The 20,544-nt window shown below is 37.0% G+C and overlaps 1 protein-coding gene across 4 annotated transcripts in view; it reads right to left on the bottom strand.

Moving 5' to 3' along the window:
* Positions 1-15,589: 15,589 nt before the first annotated feature.
* FOXN2 (forkhead box N2) overlaps positions 15,590-20,544 on the bottom strand; it is a 63,602-nt gene continuing 58,647 nt past the window's right edge. For all 4 annotated transcript variants that reach the window (XM_027622635.2, XM_027622634.2, XM_027622636.2 and 1 more), the window contains exon 6: positions 15,590-20,041. In XM_027622635.2, the coding sequence (XP_027478436.1) occupies positions 19,518-20,041 (524 nt within the window). In that variant the 3' untranslated portion in view covers positions 15,590-19,517. The remainder of the gene's footprint in view (positions 20,042-20,544) is intronic.

Raw genomic sequence — 20,544 nt, forward strand, 5'->3', positions numbered from 1 at the left:
ACCATAGAAAATGCATCCCCTGATGCATTAAAAGAAAATATAAAACTGGGGGAGCCTGAGTGGCTCAGTTGTTTAAGCATCTGCCTTCGGCTCAGGTCATGATCCCAGGGTCCTGGGACTGAGCCCTGAATCTGGTTCACTGCTCCGCGGGGAGTCTGCTTCTCCCTCTGCCTGCTCCTGCTGCTGCACCCCCTGCTTGTGTGCTCTCTCTCTCTCTCTCTCTGACAAATAAATAAATAAGGTCCTTAAAAAACAAGAAAAAGAAAATGCGTTTTGGGAGCGCCTGGGTGGCTCAGTCAGTTAAGTGCCTGACTTCAGCTCAGGTCATGATCCCAGGGTCCTGGGATGGAGCCCGCATCCATCCAACTCCCTGCTCCACGGGAAGTCGGCTTCTCTCACCCTCTGCTGCTCCCCCTACTTGTGCTCGTGCTCTCTCTCTCTGTCTCTCATAAATAAATAAAATCTTAAAAAGAAAAAGAAAATGGCATTTTCTTACAAATGGGCAGGCTGCTGCATTCCTCGACTCACGGGCCCCCATCCTTCTGCAAAGCCAACAATGACTGGCAAGGCTTTCTCCCATCACACCATTGTGACAGAGTCTTCTGCCTTCCTCTTCTACAGTAGGACCCGGTAATTACACGGGCCCACCTGGATAACCTAGGATAATCTTAGTTTGAAGTCAGCTGATTAGCAAACTTAATTCCCCTTTCTCATCTAATGGTAACACTGATAAGGAAAATCTGTGTCCTAAGATGGCCGACCCAGCCAGAGAGAGAGTGTCCCAGTCCTTGCTCTGGGGCTCTTCCCGGTTCTTCTCTATGCTCCGCTTCCTGCGTGCACCAATCCGGGTCCTTCTCCCTGCCCCGCTTCATGCACGCGCCAAAAGTACCAAGTATGCAAAGTAGACGTGTATAAATTGCCCTTTGTGCTCGGGTTCAGACCTTTGGAGACCACTCTCCTCTGGGCCTGCCGGCGTTAAATAAACCTCCTATCCTCCAAGATCTCCGGGTGCCGCTTGGTTCTGCTGTTGGGCGATCCAGTCCAGGTTCCGTAACAACATAGTCACAGGTTCCAGGGAGTAGAACAGAGACGTCTTTGGTGAGGCATTATTTTGCCTCCCACACCTATGTTTCACGACAGACCCAAAAAGCTTCTAAATCCCTGGCTGGGCTCTTTAACTGTCTCTAGGAACAACTAACTGATCAACGAATTTTCTCCACATGGAAAGTCTGCTGATATTATTTTTTTAACTACTGTTTTCACAATTTCAGTGGATACACGTACTCTTGGAATCTCATAACTCACAATCCCAACAAGCAACCATTTTCATCCAGCTCTGAAACTTCATTGTTAGTGTAGCGAATTTCACATAAAGTAAGTCAATTTTGTTTTTCAGTTATTGATTGTGATGATGCAACTGTAAGCATATCTGCAAAATGAACCCAATTTGCGAGCCATTATTTTTGTTGTGTGTATTAATAACTCTCAGTACTGTTCAGGGTTTTGTTGTAAGACATAGAACCCATTCTAACTGGCTGAAACAAAAAGAATGTATTACAGGGTATTAAATGACTTTAAAATAAGTGGAAAACTGAAGAAACAAAGAAATTTCAGAACTTTGAGGATCATGTCTCAGAAGTGGGCCATCAAATGAGCTATTTCTTCTTCCTTTGTGTCCCTAAGAAGAATCAAGAAAAGGAAGAGAAAAAGCAAGGATATTGGTATAATAGTAGTGGAAATTAGTAAAGTCAAAAGTTATATTTGATCTCAAGGGGTAAGAGCAAGAGAGACAGGAACACTTTAACACCTTTATCTATTTATATATTCATGCATTTATTTTTTTACCTACCTACCTATCTACTTATCTATTTATAAAAGTGGTAATCTTGGGGCGCCTGGGTGGCTCAGTCATTAAGCATCTGCCTTCGGCTCAGGTCATGATCCCAGGGTCCTAGGATCGAGCCCCGCATCGGGCTCCCGCTCAGCAGGGAGCCTGCTTCTCCCTCTCCCACTCCCCCTGCTTGTGTTCCCTCTCTCTCTCTCTCTCAAATAAATAAAAATCTTTAAAAAAAATAAAAATAAAAAAATAAATGGGAACATTAACAAGTTGTAATGACAGCTCTCCATAAAGGTTATATCAATGTATATCCCTATCAACACGAAGCCAACACCGAGTTACATCAGCCTCGTAAGTCTATAGTTTTATGCTATTGCGGAGACTGATCTATGACAGTTTTGTGACATTTTGCTGGTTTTGGTATCAGGGCTTCATAACTCTGTCAAATAAACTAAGACACTTTCTTTCCCTCCTTTCCCTGTTGTTTAGAATAGTTGAAATAAGAGAGAAATTATCTGCTCCTTGAAAGACGTAAAATTCATCTGGTAAACCATCAGACTGGTACTCTTCTGGGGAATGGAGGTGGGAGGTGTTTGAAAAACTTTTCCAATAATTTCTGGTAATTGGTCTTTTGGGATTTTCAATTTTTCTGTTAAATTATTCATTTTATCTACATGTTCAGATTTCTTTTTCTACTTTAAGTAGGTTCCACGCCCAATGTGGGGCTTGAACTCACAACCCCGAGATCAAGAGTCACATGCTCTACTGACTGAACCACCCAGGCACCCCTCTAAATGTTCAGATTAACTGGCCTAAAACTCCATGTATTCTTATAAAAAATTTGTTGTGCCTCTTGTTGCCTCCCTTTTACACTTCTAATGTTGTATATTTGTGGTTTCACTTATTTCCATAATCAGACTTGCAGGAAGTTTCTCTATTTCATTGACCTTCAAAGTAATAACTCTTGGTTTTATATATCAAGCCTTTTTTTTCTTTTTTTTCCTAATAAATTAGATTCTGCTTTTATCTTTTTATTAATTCTCACTTTTGCCTTCATATTATTTTGTTATTCTTTCTACTTTATTTCAACATTTCATGTTTATTAATAAAAGCATTTAATTTTATGATTTTCCCCTGAATACATTTTTTACTGTGTATTTTCACATATTAATGTCTAAATTATCTATAATTTCAGTTTTGATTTCCTCTTTGATTTAAATTCTCATGAATAATTCTGAGTAATTTAATTTGATGAGAGGAAAGTTTTTTCTTATTAATTTCTTGTTTTATTTCACTGTGTTCAGAAACTGACAGTATAATTTTTACATTTCAAATATCTACTTGATAAGGATAGAGATTTTTGTTGCATACAAAGTCCTACAGTATCTATCAATTCAAGCTTTCTAACTATATATAATCCAAACTTTATCTCATTTTGTTCTTTGTATTGTATAAATCCAGAGAGATATTTATTAAAATTTCCATATAACTGTGATTTTGTCAAATTATATATTTCTACCAATTTTTGTTTTATTTTGTCCACAAATATTTGCAACATATTATAACATCTTGATGGATTATACATTTGTAAAAATAAAATATTCTTTTTTATCCTTCCTTTTTGCCTCAAATTCTGTCTTGTCTGATACTAATTTTACCACTTTTTTTTTTCTTGTTTGATATGTTTGTCCAGCTCTTTATTTTTAGTTTGTGTGTTGTTTGTTTGTTTCTAGTAGGCTCCATGCCCAGCATGGAGCCCAATATGGAGCTTGCACTCATGATCCTGTGATCAAGACCCGAGCTAAAACGGAGAGTGGGATGCTCAACCGACTGAGCCACCCAGACACCCCAGGGGTTTTGTTTTTGTTTAAGGATGTTTTGCTGGGGCACCTGGTTGGCTCAGTCAGTACAGCATGTGACTCTCACACTCAGGGTTGTGAGTTCAAGACCCACTTTGGGCATGGAGCCTACTTAAAAATTTTTTTTTAAATTAAGGATGTCTCATTAGCATATATTATTTTGCTTTTTTCAAAAAATCATTTGAAAGTCTTCACTAGGGAATTTAATATGTTCACATTTACTGTGGTCACTGTTTCCACTACATTATATGGATCTCCCTTTGTGTAGGGATCTTCTCTCTGACTGGAGGGATTAATAAGGAATGCAGATCATTTTAGCTCATAGAATGTTGGCCTTCAGAGTTTGTCTAATCCAATCTGCTCTAGAACAGATGAGGAAATAGGCCGCTTACAAGATACACCATTTATGAACAAAGTTCAAGCCAGTAGCTAAATTTGAACACAAGACTGTAATATCTAATATAATTTCATGAAGGGTTTGTTAGAATCAGATTAAATCAGCTGCAGTCAGCACTGACATTTCCTCTTTTGGACAATCCATAGCATTGTTTAGAGCTTCATTATGTTTAATATCATAGCTCTTCTAAAAACATGTAGTATTTTCCAAAGGGTGCCACAATTATCACTGAAGCCTTGATATAATTTTAGGTGGCACACAGATCAACATTTTTTTATTTTAATGGCTATGTATTTATTTTATTTTATTCTTTTAATTATTTATTTGACATCTAAATTAGTCTCCTCATTGACCTAGTTGTAGGGACATGGAAACCTGGCTATGCTTTTAACTAGATACATTGACTGGTTAGTTATTTGGGTCTCAGTTTACTCAACTGCAAAATAAATGTTGTACTAGATAACGTGGAGGGTGTCTGACAATTTTAACATATATAACTCTCCTGTTGGTTACCCCCCAAACTGAATACCATTAACTAATTAATCAAATAAACAATTAACTCATTCATGCAAAGATATATGTGCACTTACTACATGCCAGGCCCTGTTAGAGAAAACATGGTACCTGCTGTCCTCACTTAAAAAGTGTCTGCTTTTTATTCCAGTGACTTCTTCATTCCATCACAGGAAGTCTGTATAGCCCACTTCCCTTCACCCGTTTGGCCCATCGGTCCACCCCCACCCCTCTGGCACAGGAATAAAAGGCACAGCACAGGGAATATGGTCGATGGGATTGTAATAGTGTTGTATGGTGACAGATGGGAGCTATCCTTCTGGTGAGCAGAGCACAATGTATAGGGTTGTCAAATCACTATGTTGTACACCTGACACTAATGTAACATTGTGTGTCAACTAGATTCAAACAAAACCAAAAACAACACACAAAAAGTGAAATAATAAACTAAACCCCCTCCCTCCCTCCAAAAAACAACCCCAAACCTGTTTGCTAAGTGATGTATTATCTGGCTAAAGAAAAAATGAAAAGGATTTCTCTTCTTGAGGAAATCATTATACTATGTTAACTGTTGGGGTACAGAAAAAAATGTTAAACTATTAGATCTTTCAAATCAGTAAAAAATTAGCTTTATGAGAAAAATTCTAAATTTTTTTCGAAACAAACCAAAACAGTCATCTGAATGAGATGATGATAGAAATCCAGTATGGAAACAATACCACCAGGCCACACCTGGGTCTATCCAGACCTGTGCTAAGTTTTCTAGCTGAGTCAAGTGAAAGAGGAGCGACAATCTTGCAGAACTATCTGACTAGTTGGAAAAATAAGAGGTACTTGTAGTCCACCCCCTAACCCCTGGCCCCGAAGAGCTCACACAGCAACTTTGTGCAAATTGGGAAAAGCAACCCCTCCCAGCAGACAAATTACAACATGGCGCCTCATCAAGGCAACACATTTGATAAAGGACCTTTTTGAAGATTGCCATCTTGGCGAATGGAGCACAGGCTGATTTGGGCTCCGCTCACCCCTCTGTGGTATGGCTTTGTGCAGGGCACAGACTACACACCCGTATCACAGCCCAGCTTGTAGGGAGCCATCGACTAACAGGTCCCAACACACTGAGGAGATAATCATGTGGCTTAAACTGTAACCATTGTGAAAAAAAGATTGTAAACATTTCTAACTTTACCGATCTTGTCAAACCGAATAATGTCCTTAGTCCAAACAGGAAGTGTCCTCGAGTTGCCTTTAGGAGCAAAGCTTTAGGAAAAAGCAGTAGTATTCATATTAGGCCTTTTGTCCACAGATTACTGCCGCATCAGCAACAAAAAGCCCTGACCGTGTGAGGGTTAAATGTTTTAGAATTCTCTTCCACCCAAGGCTGGATCTTGTTGCCTAGTGACTGCTGCCTTGCTTGCTGTTGTCACTCACCTTATCTCCAGACAGTTATCCCCCACTCTCATAAGGAGGGTTATGATTGGACAAAGGTGACATCATAGCACATGGAGGAACGGCATCTCTTTGTCAAGACAGCACCAATGAGATGACTCAAGAGTTGGTAGCAAAGTGTTGTGGTTCCTTTGTTTTGTTTCTTTCACATAGAGCTAACACATTTCATGAAACACGGTCTTCATTGCTGGCAGAGAGCCCATTCTGCAAGGGTTAGCAGTGGATTTTTGCCCATTAAAAATATCCCTTGATAATATGGATTATCCTCAAGTCCGTTATTCAGCGGCCAGCGCAGCCAAAGCCTTTTCCCTCGTAGCACTTGGTCAGCACTTGAGAAGCTGAATAGATTACAGGCAGAAAATGACTATCCCGCGGCTCATTATCACACCACTGGTTACAGAGTGGAATTTCACACAGTGCAGGTTCTTCTTGGTGCTTATCTGAGAAGTACCTAAAGTGGTTCCAAAGCATCAGTTTCAGGGACAGCCCTCTAAGATTTCAGGGCACCTACATAAGGCATCAAAAGAGTTAAAAAAAAATTGATTAAAGTCGAAAGCACACGTACTTTTAAAATCAAGCAATTGGAGAAATCTCACGCATTGTAGATAATAAACAAACATAAGTTCTTTGATTACTTTTGAAATTCACATCACACATGTTTGCACTATTTTGAAAATCAAGCCTGATAGTCTTTATTTTTTGCACTGACTTGAGCTACTTGTGTACTCTTGACTATTTCAGCCGCTGAAGACATTAGCTATGTGATTGAAGTGTCGGCTGCAGATTCATTATGCCAGGCTGCTATATTAAATCATCTGTTAAATGTGTTCTTTTCTTGGTAAATATTCAGTATACAGCATAGTCACAGCTGGGTATAATTGGATAATTGCTTTCAATTAATGCTCTATTTTGAAAGCTACAACTCCATATAAAGCTTATAGTTGAGCTGTAACAAAGGCAATCCCCCCTGGGAAACAGGAGAGAGCGAATTCCTTCCTGCAATTCTACTGGAAATCAATTAGAGAGAGAGAGAGAGAGTACTAATAAATTATATATGGCCCTGCTTTTACCTCCACTGATAAAGAACCTGTAATATGTCAACTGAAATGTGTAAGTACACCCCTGCCTCTCCGAAGAGCTGGCTGCACTTGTATATTGTAATTGTATGTTGTAGTTGTATATTGCAATTGTATATTGTAATTTCTCATTTGAATAATCAACATTGTTCTTAAAGTGAATTAAAGCTGACCGAACATTTCCTGGGGAAAATCCAACTAAAAGAAGGGAAAGATAGTATTGACACAGAATTAAGTTACAAGGAAACACTTCTCAGAATAATCGTCAAACACATTTAGGAAAAAACCAATTTCATAAATAATTTCCTTTAAGAACTGAGATTGCTGTGCAAATGAAAGCCGAAAGCGGGTATGAGTTCTTTTAAATGAAATCTTGATACATGGGAGGAGAAAGTTCTGCTGCTGTGTGGTTCTCGCTCATTCGACAAGAAAGACTGCAAATATCTGTGTTCTTGAAGTGTTTGCTTGGTAGCCGTAAATTATAGAGAACTGATAGTACTATAATTTGATCAAGATTCAGTTTTATATTTTCTTTTCTCTTTTAAGACTTTATTTATTTATTTGAGAGAGAGAGTTCGAATGAGGGAGTGAACGAGCGAGAGAGAGCATGAGTGAGAGAGAGCGTGAGCAGGGGGGAGGGTCAGCGGGAGAGGGAGAAGCCAACTCCCCGCTGAGCTGGGAGCCCGCCACCGCCACCGTGGGGCTGATACCAGGACCCTGGGATCACGGCCTGAGCCGAAGGCAGACGCTTAACTGACTGAGCCACCCAGGTGCCCCCAGTTTTATATTTTCTTTTACTCTACCTATTAAGAGATTTAATACTATAAACAAGATCTTAAGGGAATGCTTGAATTACTTAATGAAACTGTCAGAGGGCTAATCATAAAATTATTCTTCTCTATTCCCTTAATGCCCTAAAAAACTTGGATGGCTTAGATCCAATTACATTTTAAAAAGTAATAAATATGTATTTCAATAGGCTTTTCAATAATGTAGGCTGACCTTTACACTAATAAAAAGCGGTAAGATTTTTGTCCTATGAAACACCTTGCTCATATATGTACCAGTTTAGAGAAAACAACCCCTTCTTTCTTAAACTCCTGGATTATCCATTTCTGGGGTTTGGAAGATTTTGGCTTGAAGGGTAACTGTATCAGGGTGCAGGGTGTAGTATTTTGTCCTAAGGTATTTGATTAAGAAAGTGTATTTAAGATTTTCGAGGAACAATCTCCCAATCTCTAGGTGTAATGGGATCCTTTGAAAATGTATGTTTGATTCCATTACCCCCCAGTCTTAGATACGCTTTTCTTACCATGGCACTCCTAGAGCTCTGGCCGGCACGCCCCCTGCACAGGTCACCTCCTGCTGCCTTTCCTTTGAACCCAATGCTCCAGGCACCCCAGCTGTTCCTCCTGCTCGGCTGTAAAACTATCCCAAGACTGCAGCCTCCCCCTGCTCTGTAGCCTTCCCTGTTCCCTACCTGGAAGGCCGTTCCTCTGGGTATTTGTTTGTCTCCCTCCTGCTCATCATTCTAATCCCTGCTCCTAGATGACTGGTCCTCCCCATCCACCCTTTCTAAAATAGCAGCTGTCACCTCTCTCCCTCCCCTTCCTCACCTTAGTTCTCTTCATAGCATGTACCATTTCTGAAATTTAATGTCAAATTTTTGTCTCGTCAGTCTCCTCCCGCGAGAATGCAAGGCCCATGAGGGCAGAGACTTTGGTCTGTTTTGTCCCCTGCCAAACCACCACGGCCTAGCCCGGTGATGGGCATCTCACAAGTGCTCAGGGAAGATTTGTGGAATCAATGAGTAAAAGGTCAAGCATTCTTCTTGCGCCTGGACATTCCTGTAAACTAGAGGCAGTAACACCTGGTAATGCAGGCAGACATTTAGGAATCAGACTTGGTTTTTTAGCCATTTACTAGCACATGTAAACCCAGGCACTTTAAGCTCCTTGGGTGTGGATTTCTTCATCTATAAATGATAGCATTTACCTCATTAACCTCAGAGAGTTGATGTGAAGATTAAATGAGATAACAAGCAATATCCAAATGCTTGGCTTAGTTCTCACATGCTGTTGAGTAGAAAACACTCAATAAGTAGTTGTTAGAGTATTCTAGACTGATCTGGACCCATCACAGATTAGTAAATCAGCTTCAGGTAGGTCTTCACTTAATTTTGTAAAAAGAGCCATTGAACTTCTAGCAACTTGTCCCCCACACCTACCAAACCCTCCCCAAAAGCTGTTTAAGATTTCTCTCTCCCAAGTGCATCTCAGAGTCTATGTGGAAGCCATCAGTCTGACTTCAAGGTTTTTATTTGTTTTTGTTTTCAAAGATTTATTTGTTTATTTTTAGAGAGAGAGAGAGGGGCAGAAGGAGAGAGAATCCCAAGCAGACTACACATTCACTGCGGAGCCCGACGTGGGGCTTGATCCCAGGACCCTGAAATCATGACCTGAACCAAAACCAAGGTTTTTTTTTTATTCAACTTTCATCTCTGAAAGTAACAGAGCTGTTGAATGTATTTCAACTTCTCATCTGTTGGCTTACTAACACATTTTTATTATCTTCCTTATTCTGCAGTTCAAATAGGACACATTATTTTTGTTTTGTAAAAAAAGAAATTCGAATCCCAAGGAGCTTTTCTCTCCTCTGTAGGTGGACGGTTCTTAGCTCTCACCCCCTTCCACAAACACACACACACACACACACACACACACACACACACACACACACACACACACACACACCCTGGCCCTGGTTCTTAGCTCTCACCCCCCTCCCCCCCCACACACACACACCCCGGCCCTGGACAGCGGACTGATCTACTTTCTGTCCCTATAGATTCCATTTGTCTTTTCTAAAATTCCATGTAAATGGAATCACATGGTGTGTATTCTTTTAAGACTGGTTTTATTTACATTGTTACTAGCATCAGCAGTTTGTTTCTTCTTACTTCTGAGTAGTGCTCTCTTCTCAGGATTCACCATAATGTTTTTATTCACCTGGTGATAGCAGTTAGGTTGTTTCCATTTTGGAGCCATCTTGAGTATGGCTGTTGTGAACCTTTAAACACAAATCTTTCATTTCTCCTGGGTAAAAACCTGGGAGTGGAATTGCTGGGTGTTCTGGGCTGATCTGTATGGCCCCTGCCCCAAATTCATATCTTGAGGGAATGAACTCCAGGATCTCAGAATGTGACTGTATTGGAGATAGGGCCTTCAAAGAAGAAATTAAGTTAAAAGTAGGCCATTTAGAAGTGGGTCCTAATCCAATCTGACTGGTGTCCTTGTGAGAAGAAAGAACTTGGAGAAAAAAAGAGGCACAAAAGAGATGCCAGGGGGGCACAAACACAAAGGAAAAGGCACATGAGGGCAGAGCAAGACAGCCTTCTGTAAGCCAAGGGGCGAATCTCAGAAGAAACCAAAACCTGCTGGACACCATGATCTTGGGCTTCTAGCCTCCAGAACTGTGAGAAAATAAATTTTTGGTTTTTAAGCCATCCAGTCAATGGTATTTTATCATAGGAGCCCTAGCAAACTAATACACTGGGCTATATGACAACTGCACGCTTAGCTTTATAAGAAATTGCCGAACTGTTTTCCAAAGTGGTTGTGCCATTTTCCATTCTCACCAGCAACACAGGAGATCCATGATTGCTTCACATTTAAAAAAACACTTGGTATTGACTTTTAATTGTCTTTTAACACTTTTCAATTTCAGACTTTCTCTTGGATGTGTAGAAGCACCGCATTGGGGTTTCAGTACACGCTTCCCTGAGGACTAATGATGTTGAGCATCTTTCCATGCTCTTATTAGCTATTCATGTATCTTCTTTGGTCAATGGTCTGTTTCAATCTTTTACTGCTTCTGTACTGGGTTTGTGTCTCCTTGATATTGAGTTGTAGAAGCTCTTTATATATTCTGAATACAAGTGCTTATCATATATATGTGTTGTGAAGATTTTTTCCCAATGTGTTGTTTGCCTGTTCATTTTCTTAATGGTGTCTTTTAGAGAGTAGGAGTTTTTAATTTTGATGAAGATCAGTTTATAATTTTTTTCTCTTATGGATTATGCTTTGTGTGTTCTAAGAAATCTTTGCTTACTCTGAGGTCAAAAAGATTTTCTTCTGTTTTCTTCTAAAAGTCTTCCAATGTTAGTTTTAACATTTAGGTCTATAATTGATTTCCAATATATTTTTATGTATTCTGAGAGCTAAGAGTCAAGGTCTGTCATTCCCCACATGTATATCCAATGGTTCCAACACCATTTGTTAAAAAAATTATCCTTAAACCTTTGAGTTAACTTCGGACATTTGTTAAAAATCAATTGCTCATATATGTGTAGATTTTATTTCTGGACTATGCTGTTCCATCCATCTCTATATTTAAACTTATGTCAAATACCATACTGTTTAATTATTATAGCTGTATAATAAATTTTGAAATCAGGTAGCACAATACATTCAACTTTTTTTTTTTGCAATTATTTAGGCTATACTAAGTCATTTGCATTTCCATATAAATTTTAGAATCAGCCTGTCAATTTCCTCAAAGAAGCCTTTTACATTTTGGTTGGGATTGAATTGAAGGTATAGATCAATCTGGAGAGAAGTGACATCTTAACAATATTTAAGTCTTTGAATCCTCAAACACAGTGTATCTGTTCATTTACTTAGATCTTCTTATATTCTTTCAGCAATGTTTTATAGTTTTCATTGCACAGGTCTGGCAGATATTTTGCAACAATTGGATATTTAAATTTGCTCCTCTGTATTTCATTTTTTGTAAACTACTGCAGATGGTAATTTTTTTAAATTTCATGTTCCAAGCTTATTGGTAATATACTGAAGTACAACTGATTTTGAAAATATTGACAGTATCATGAGGTCTTGATAAATTTATTTATTAGTTCTAGTTGCCTTTTGTAGATTCCTTAGGCTTTTTTACTGACACAGTCATGTTGGCTGTAAATAAAGGTGGTTTCTTCCTTGCTCCACCTATTCGTGTCTCCTCCCTCTGAAATCCCTGGCAACCACTGATCTTTTTACTGTCTCCATAATTTTGCTTTTTTACAGGATGTCATAGAGTTGGAATCACAGTATGTAGCTTTTTCAGATTGGCTTCTTTCACTTAGCAATATGCATTTAATATTCTTCCATGTCTTTTTGTGGCTTGATAGCTCATTTCTTTTTGTTGTTGTTGTTTGTTTCTAGTTGTGTTAAGTACAACCAATTGTGCAACAAATCTCTAGAACTCTTTCATCTTGCAAAACTCATACCCCATGCTCGTTAAAAAACAACTCCCCATTTCCCTCTTCCGAAAACCTCGACAACCACCCTTTCACTTTGTATCAATTAAATGACTCCAGGTACTTCACTAGAGTGGAATCATACAGTGTGTATCTTTTTGTGACTTGTTTATTTCACTTAACATAGTACCCTCAAGGTTCTTCTGTGTTATAACACGTGTCAAAATTTCCTTCTTTTTTAAGGCTGAATAATATTTCATTGTATATATAATACCACATTTTGTTTAGCCATTCATCCATCAATGGACACCTGAGTTGCTTCCATTTTTGCTATTGTGAATAATGCTGTGATGAACATGGGTATACAAATACTACTTTGAGACCTTGCTTTTACTTCTTTGGGGTATATGCCTAGAATTCCTGGATCATATATATTTTTTATTTCTTTAGGAACTCCCATATACTTTCCATAGGAGCTGTACCATTTAACATTTCCACCAACAGTGTACAAGGGTACTGGCTCTTTCACATCCTTGCCAACACTTGTTACTTTGTTTTTAGTTTTTTAAATACTAACCATCCTAATGTGATGTGATGTGGTATCTCATTCTGGTTTTGATTTACATTTTACCTAATAATTAGTGATGTTTAGTATCTTTTCACATGCTTGTTGTCCATTTGTATATCTTCGTTGGAGAGATGTTAATAGCTCATTTCTTTTTATGGCTGAATAATATTCCATTGTATGGATATTACTATAGTTTATATAGATATATGGATATATACTAGAGTTTGTTTACCCATTCACATATTGAAGGACATCTTGGTTGCTTCTAAGTTTTTAATAATTATGAATAAAATTTTTTTAAAAAAGATTTATTTACTTATTTGAGAGAGAGAAAGAAGACATGAGAGTTGGGGGAGAGGCAGAGGTAGAGACCGAGAGAGAGAAGCAGACTCCTTGCCAAGAATGGATCCTGATGTGGGGCTTGATCTCACGACCCTGAGATCATGACCTGTGCTGAAATCAAGTTGGATGCTTAACCAACTAAACTACCCAGGCGCCCCATGAATAAAGCTTCTATAAGAGTTGTGTGCAGGGGGGCGCCTGGGTGGCTCAGTTGGTTAAGCATCTGCCTTCAACTCAGGTCATGGTCCCAGGGTTCTGGGATCAAGCCCCATGTTGGGCTCCCAGCTCAGCGGGGGGCCTGCTTCTCCCTCTCCCCACTGCTTGTGCACTCTCTCTTTCGCTCTCTCTCTCTCAAATAAATAAATAAAATCTTAAAAAAAAAAAAAAGAATTGTGTGCAGGTTTTTGTGTGGACATATTTTCAACTCATTTGGGGAAATGCCACAGAGCATAACTGCTGGATAATACAGTAAGAATATGTTTATTTTGTAGGAAGCCACCAACCTTTCTTCCAAAGTGGCAGTATCTTGCATTCCCAGAAAAAATGCTCAGTTTACCAAGGGTGTGGAATTTTTTCTCAATTCCTTTCCTGATATACAAGATCATCATATAAATTTAGTTACACTGCAGAGTACTTTATGTGGCTGCAGTCTCCACTTAAGAATTCTCAACCACTGGGGTGCCTGTATGGCTCAGTCGGTTAAGCGTTGTACTCTTGGTTTTGGCTCAGGTCACGATCTCGGGGTTGTGGGATAGAGTCTCGCACTGAGCTGCTTTCAGCGTGGAGTGGGCTTTTTTCTCCCTCTACCCAGCTCCCCCACCCTGCACTCCCTCTCTCTCAAATTAATAAAATCTAAAAAAAAAAAAAAAACCTTAAAAAAAAAAAAAGAATCCTCAGCCATTAGGGGCGCCTGGGTGGCTCAGTTGGTTGACCTGACCAACTCTTGGTTTCACCTCAGGACCATAGTCTTGGGGTCCTAGGATCAAGCCCTGCCCGAGCCCTGCATGGAGCACCATGCCCCTCCCCCACCTCCTAAAATAAAAAAAAATCTTAAAAAAAAAAAAACCTCTTGGGTTCTAAAATCTCCCCTAAGTTAATATCCTCTACAATGTCTCCTTTCTGTCCAATTGCTAGTTTCTGCTTTTATTAAATTTTCCCCACAAGATTGATTTATTAAGTATTTACTTGAACCAAAATCTCAAAGTTGAGGAAAATCTCTAATGGAAGTAAATCCATTTATACAAAAATTTTGTGTAAGAATCACTTTTAGTTAAAAAGGCATTGTTTATCCACTACATTATGAGGTAAATAAGGCTTCCTAACTTGCCTTGAGTTCAGTGAAAAATGCCTCTTCCAAGAATGCACTTGTAAACAAACTTTTGGAACACAAACTATCAAACACATGTGTAGCACTTGGCTATTTCAATTTGCAGTTGACAGCTTCTAACAGTTCTCTATTTAAAGTTTCATGAAACATAGTAACACTAAGATTAATAATTGTTTTCCTTCTTAAAGATTTTCAACAGTTTAACATCTACATTTCTGTGAGCTTTATTTCCGGTTAAAAAAAAACAACTAGCAAATTAGCATGTCCCGAAATTCTTGAGGGAAAGACCAAATGTTTTAACCCATATTTTAGTAAGTTATTTCTCTAAAAATGGTATATATTTCTTCCCCCTTCAGAACTAGTATGAGCTAGATGAATGCAATAGTGAGAATAAAACTCTTAAGGAATAAATACATGAGTCCCAAATGCCTATGTTTGGTAAAATTTTTTCTATCAAAAAGGTACTTTGGAAGGAGTTAGGCCTTAGAGAACGTGGTAGTTTAAATCAATATGGCTGTCTCATTTGACTCATTTTAAATAAACAACTCTACATAACTAATACCATTTAAATTACTAGCACAGAATTTCAAAGGGAAGTGGGGGGTGGGGGATTAAAATTAAGATACTGGTTGTAGATTATTTCATTTTATAATGGATGCCCCAATTTTTAAACACATGGTATTACTGGGAATTGTTGAAGAAACAACTATTATATTTAGAAATAATCTTAATTTCATAATCTGCTCAATTTTTCTTATATTTCAAAATATCTTACATATGCACAGGAAAAGAAGTTCATCTTCAGGAAGAGAATAATGGAATTAACACTATTTTAGCTTTCAAAATGATTAAAATGGCTTGTAAAAACCAGGAAAAACAATACTTAAGAAAGACTTTTAAGAATTCTGAAATTGAAACTTTATTTTTCATTTGTATGACTTCAACTTTGTAACACCAAAATGGAAAGGGCGTGTGTATGTATAAGTATGAGCCACTTACATCTACACTACCCACCTCAAAAGGACAGAGAAAGTACACCAATGTTATAAAACAAGGTTTATTCTGCAATACTTTATCATAATGAATTGCATCTCTTTGGTAAAAATAAACTTTATAAACATTTTAATAATCAGAGATTAGATACAAAAACTAAATATCTGTTAGGTTGCTTTTAATATGAACAAAGACTGGCAACTGAGAAGTGGTTCACTTGTGACTGGTCATCTACTGGCAGTTATAACTCAAACTCAAGGCAATTTTTATGCTACATTAGAAAAGAGGATAAGGAAACCAGTTTAATAACTCAAATTTCTTGAATCAGAAAGCATTCTTACACTTTCATTTGAAAATAAATAGTTACAGTGAATTGGCAATTATACATTTTTATACACTATATGATGGCAACATAATACTTTAAAATGAAGCACTTAGTTTAATAAGAAATGTACAACAATGGCACTGGCAGTTAGATGCAGAAATAAATGTGCTTTAAGAAAAAATGGCAGGTATAACATTAAAATACTCTACTTTGTCTTTCAATAAATATTTTGAGTACATCATTAATATAGTGAAGTAAACTTTGTTTAAATCAAAGTTTACACATTTCAAACTAACAAAAAAAAAACTGTAAAGTATATGTAAACCAGAAAGCCTTTAATTAAATGTGTGGTCTTCACAAATGGTTGTTAAGTTACTGTAGTATTTAAGACAAATCTTTACAGCTTTGTGAATTATTCACATCTGTTGATTAAATTGCTAGGAAAGGCCTCCTCGTCTACAAAGACACACACATTCCCTCAACACTTTCTCTACCTTTGAATTCGTGCTTACATATATTTAACTGACCACCTAATACGAACCTTTTACATAATGCCTCAGAAAGTAGCAAAAGAAAAAAAATATATATTCTAAGCCTTACTATATACAGGGGAATCTAAGTTAAGAGAAGTCATGCTGGCTATAGGGAAAGAAGGAAAGGCTCAAAGGTGGAAAAAAGGAGGCAATCCACCAATAATTAGATTTTCCATGAATACAAGTATGTTTTCTTTCTCTGAATTTGAAAGGTAAAATAAAATATTAATGAATTTAGTAATATATTGCACAAATAAATTTCAAAAATCTATATTCAAGAAACACTGATTCTATTTGGGATGGGAAAGATGAAGATTAATTGTGCTGAGTCAAAACTTCACTAGAAATCTACTATAAACTAGAATCGGTTGTAACAATTTATATTGATGTAAGGCAAATTATGTTAGCTTAAATCACAGTCTTAAAATATGCTGGAACATATATAACCTCTCTGGGATTGCCAAGCTGTTTCTATTACAGTGTAATTTATTAATATATTATTAGAAATACAATTTCCAGTCCATAGGACTTGAAACGACTTTCCTTAATTGGGTGGTTATTAGCCATGTTTTTATCTCAACACACCTGAGGAATGGGATCATAGTATCTATGAAAGTAATAATGGGGGAATCATAATTAAAAAGGTACTTCCCCTTAAAAATAACTGCCTCGGTAAATCAGCAAATGGAAAAAGTGATGCACTAAGTTCTGTATATTAAGTGTAAAATACCATATGACTTCTTCCCATTAGCTTTTAGTATGAAAGCGTTGTCTTTGCTAGTGATGCATTTAAACTTTTAAATTCGAAGAGGGAGAGAATATTAAGTTTAAAGAATTATTGTTATTTATATTAAGCCAAAATAATTTTGAAGATCCCTCTTAAAGGGGAAACAACTCTCCCCCTCTTTATCTTAAATCATCCTCCTCTGCTTATGAAGAGTAATTATCTAATGGACAGGAACCAGAGAGAACATCTGGGGTACAGAATTTCAGTAGAACAAAATAAACTGGAACCAGGTCACTGAAACACACTGGTACTAAGGTCTATCCAGAGGGCCACCATAAACAGCTTTAAGATATTGTTACTGAAATGATTTTTATAATCTGTGTACTACTTACACTGTGGTATAAGCATTTTTTGGTGTGTTATAGTCACTGTCTATGTAAAAGGTGTTAACTTGGATTAGCCATTTTCTGTAGTAGATATGACAAAAATGAAGAAAAAAACAACCCCAAATACCTCATCCTGCATACTTAAAAACTATTTTTCATTATCAACAAATTTAAAAATTACTGTATTTCAACAGCAGCGATTCTATTAATGTGGCTATCCAAGTTCAATTACAATTAACATGGAAACAGGACAGATAATATTAATGTTGTTATCCCTGGCTCTGGCTTAAAGTTTTGCCAATTGAAAAAGATGTTTTCATTATGCTTCTCATTTGACAGTTTTGCCCAAATAAAATTTACAAGTTAAAATAAAAATACCTCATAAAAAAAAATCCAAGAAAATGCTTTAGTCATAGAAACAGCTGAAAGTAACCAACCAAAATCACGAGCCTATGTATGTATGTATGTACATGTATACAGAAATTATCAGAGAAATGAAAACAAGGTCATTGTTATAAAACAGAATGCACCATGAGATAAGACTGAATTTTGGAAAGTTGCTTCCACCACCGTAAAAAAATATATATAATGAGTAAGTTTGGTTTTATTAGTATCCTGTGTTCTAAATTAATATAGTCAAACTATAAAAATGATATGGAAAAATGTCTCATAAAGCAGATTTGTTCAAATACTTAAAAAAAAAGGTGCCTTGTCAATGCACCTTTGGAACAGCAATATAAAATCTTTTAGCATGGAATAAATGGCACATATGTTATTATATTGCCTCCCCCAAAGGGTGTACTGTATAAGATTTAATTTTATATGAATTTTGAAACTCATGAAGGTACTTGGTTTCTACAGTTTTGTTAAATCCTCTTAAATTTAATTAGGAATACAAACTTAATTCATACAAACCTTGGACAGAAGTTTTTTCCTAAATGATATATCTTTATTTAAGAGGACATAAGTAATAAGTATTCAAAATGTTTATATTAGGTTACACTCCATTCCTACTACAAAATTCCCAGAATGTAGTCCATTTAACAAGTGAAAGATTCTCTTATTGCAAAAAGTGTGTCAAAATGAGTGTTAACTCCATAACATACTTTATGGCTATATATGGGTTATTTTTACTCAACAAAGACAGCTAGTGGCTAAAATGGTTGCAAAGCACTTTGGGAATGAACAAAAGGCCCCAATAAATGTTATGCAACATCTGGGAAGTAAAAAAAAAATTCAAAGATAATATTATAATAGGAATTGGAGTGTTCTTATTTGAAATTTTACCACAAAACTGCCTTTTCTAAATTTCAAAACTCTTTGCTATACTTCCTGCCTATGTAGCCAAAAGGAGCTTTCTAGACATCTAGGACCTTTTCCAATTTATATTCAACTTTGTCCATGCTTCAACAAAAGATAATTAAAAACTAAAATTAAGACAAAATAAAAAAATCCAAATCTCATTCTACTGGATTGCATGAGTCCAGAGAGAAGTATGTGAGAAAGACATCAGCAACATTTTTAGCTGGATCAGCAACTACAGTTAATTACAAATGATTGGAAAAGAAAATGAAAAAAAGTTACAGAGTTGCCAATTCTTACACTTTAACACATTAACAGAATAAAAGATTTTTCCTACAAGTTTTAAGACAGGCTGTGGATTTTCTTATATAAAAATTTCCAAATCTTAGAGACACTTATCACAAAAATTATGCTTTTAGGACTTGGCAGCATAACTATGGTTGGGCATGATCCTAACAGCAATCATTTAATAAAAATCAAAACAGACATGTTGTGAAATAAACAAGTAATTAGCACCCCTCCCCCACCCTAAAACAAAAGAAGTCCATTATGGCTTTGATATCCCTGGTAAAGAATTAAGTAGAAGAGTATTGCCACACTTTAAAATAATTTCACACTAATAAGTATTTCTATTTTTTCCGCTGCCTTTGATTTTGTGTCTTTGCAGTACTTATTAGGGAACCCAGACATGTTCGGATTCCAGCAAGGTGGAGCAGAGATCCAGCCGCCTCTTTGAGCTCCTCATCAATTTCTTGACATAACTGTTTGCGCATCTTTTTGCCTGGCTGCCCTTTTTCAGAGGCATCTGCACAAGCCTGTGATGCATAGCCACTGTCTCCAAGAGGATCATCTTCATAATCAACATCTGTATCTTCTTCACTGTGAAATCCTTCGCTGCCATCACTTCCCACATGGCTACTCTTTGGGATAAATTCATATGCCTCATCCACAGAGGACAGAGAAGACACACTAGACCTGGACGCACAGCGCTGTGCGGCCATGCTGCTTGCACTGTAATTGTGGTCTTCTTTTGGATCAATGCTCGTGGCCAAAGAATCACTCTCTTGCAATCGCACACTACTGGGATGATTAAATGCATTGCTGTAACTCCTCTTTTTTTGCATTGCTGTTTTAAGAGGAAGAGGCTTCTCACCTGTGGAAAAGAAAACTTCCATCAATAGGTCAAATGCATCTGATTGCAAGAAAAGGCCATTTAAACTACTGTATCACTACTGAGTAGTGCTTTAGGGTTAGTAATGTTCTGTAGGTTTTTGTTCACTTGTTTCTTTTTTTACTTAGACCACATATCATCCTGTAGGTATTAACTTGAAATATTTTAAAATCACTTCATGATATGTCTTGACCTTTCCATGAAAAATGTAATTGTTTTGAGCTGTTCGTACAGAATGCCTCAATGGGAATGTGCCACTGTTGAGCTAACCATTTTCTTATTGATATTTAGGTTTTTCCAATTTTTCACTACTGTGAATAATATTGCAATGAAAATCATTCTAGACGCCTCTTCTTACACATATGCAAATATTCTTCTAGAATACCAAGAAACAGAATTATTAAGTAAAAGAATATATACATTTCAAATTATAATTTTTTTTAACTGAAGTATAGTTTATATACAATCTTATATTAGTTTTAGGA

The sequence above is a fragment of the Zalophus californianus genome, chromosome 8 (genome assembly GCF_009762305.2).
Source record: "Zalophus californianus isolate mZalCal1 chromosome 8, mZalCal1.pri.v2, whole genome shotgun sequence".
Classification (NCBI taxonomy): Eukaryota; Metazoa; Chordata; class Mammalia; order Carnivora; family Otariidae; genus Zalophus; species Zalophus californianus.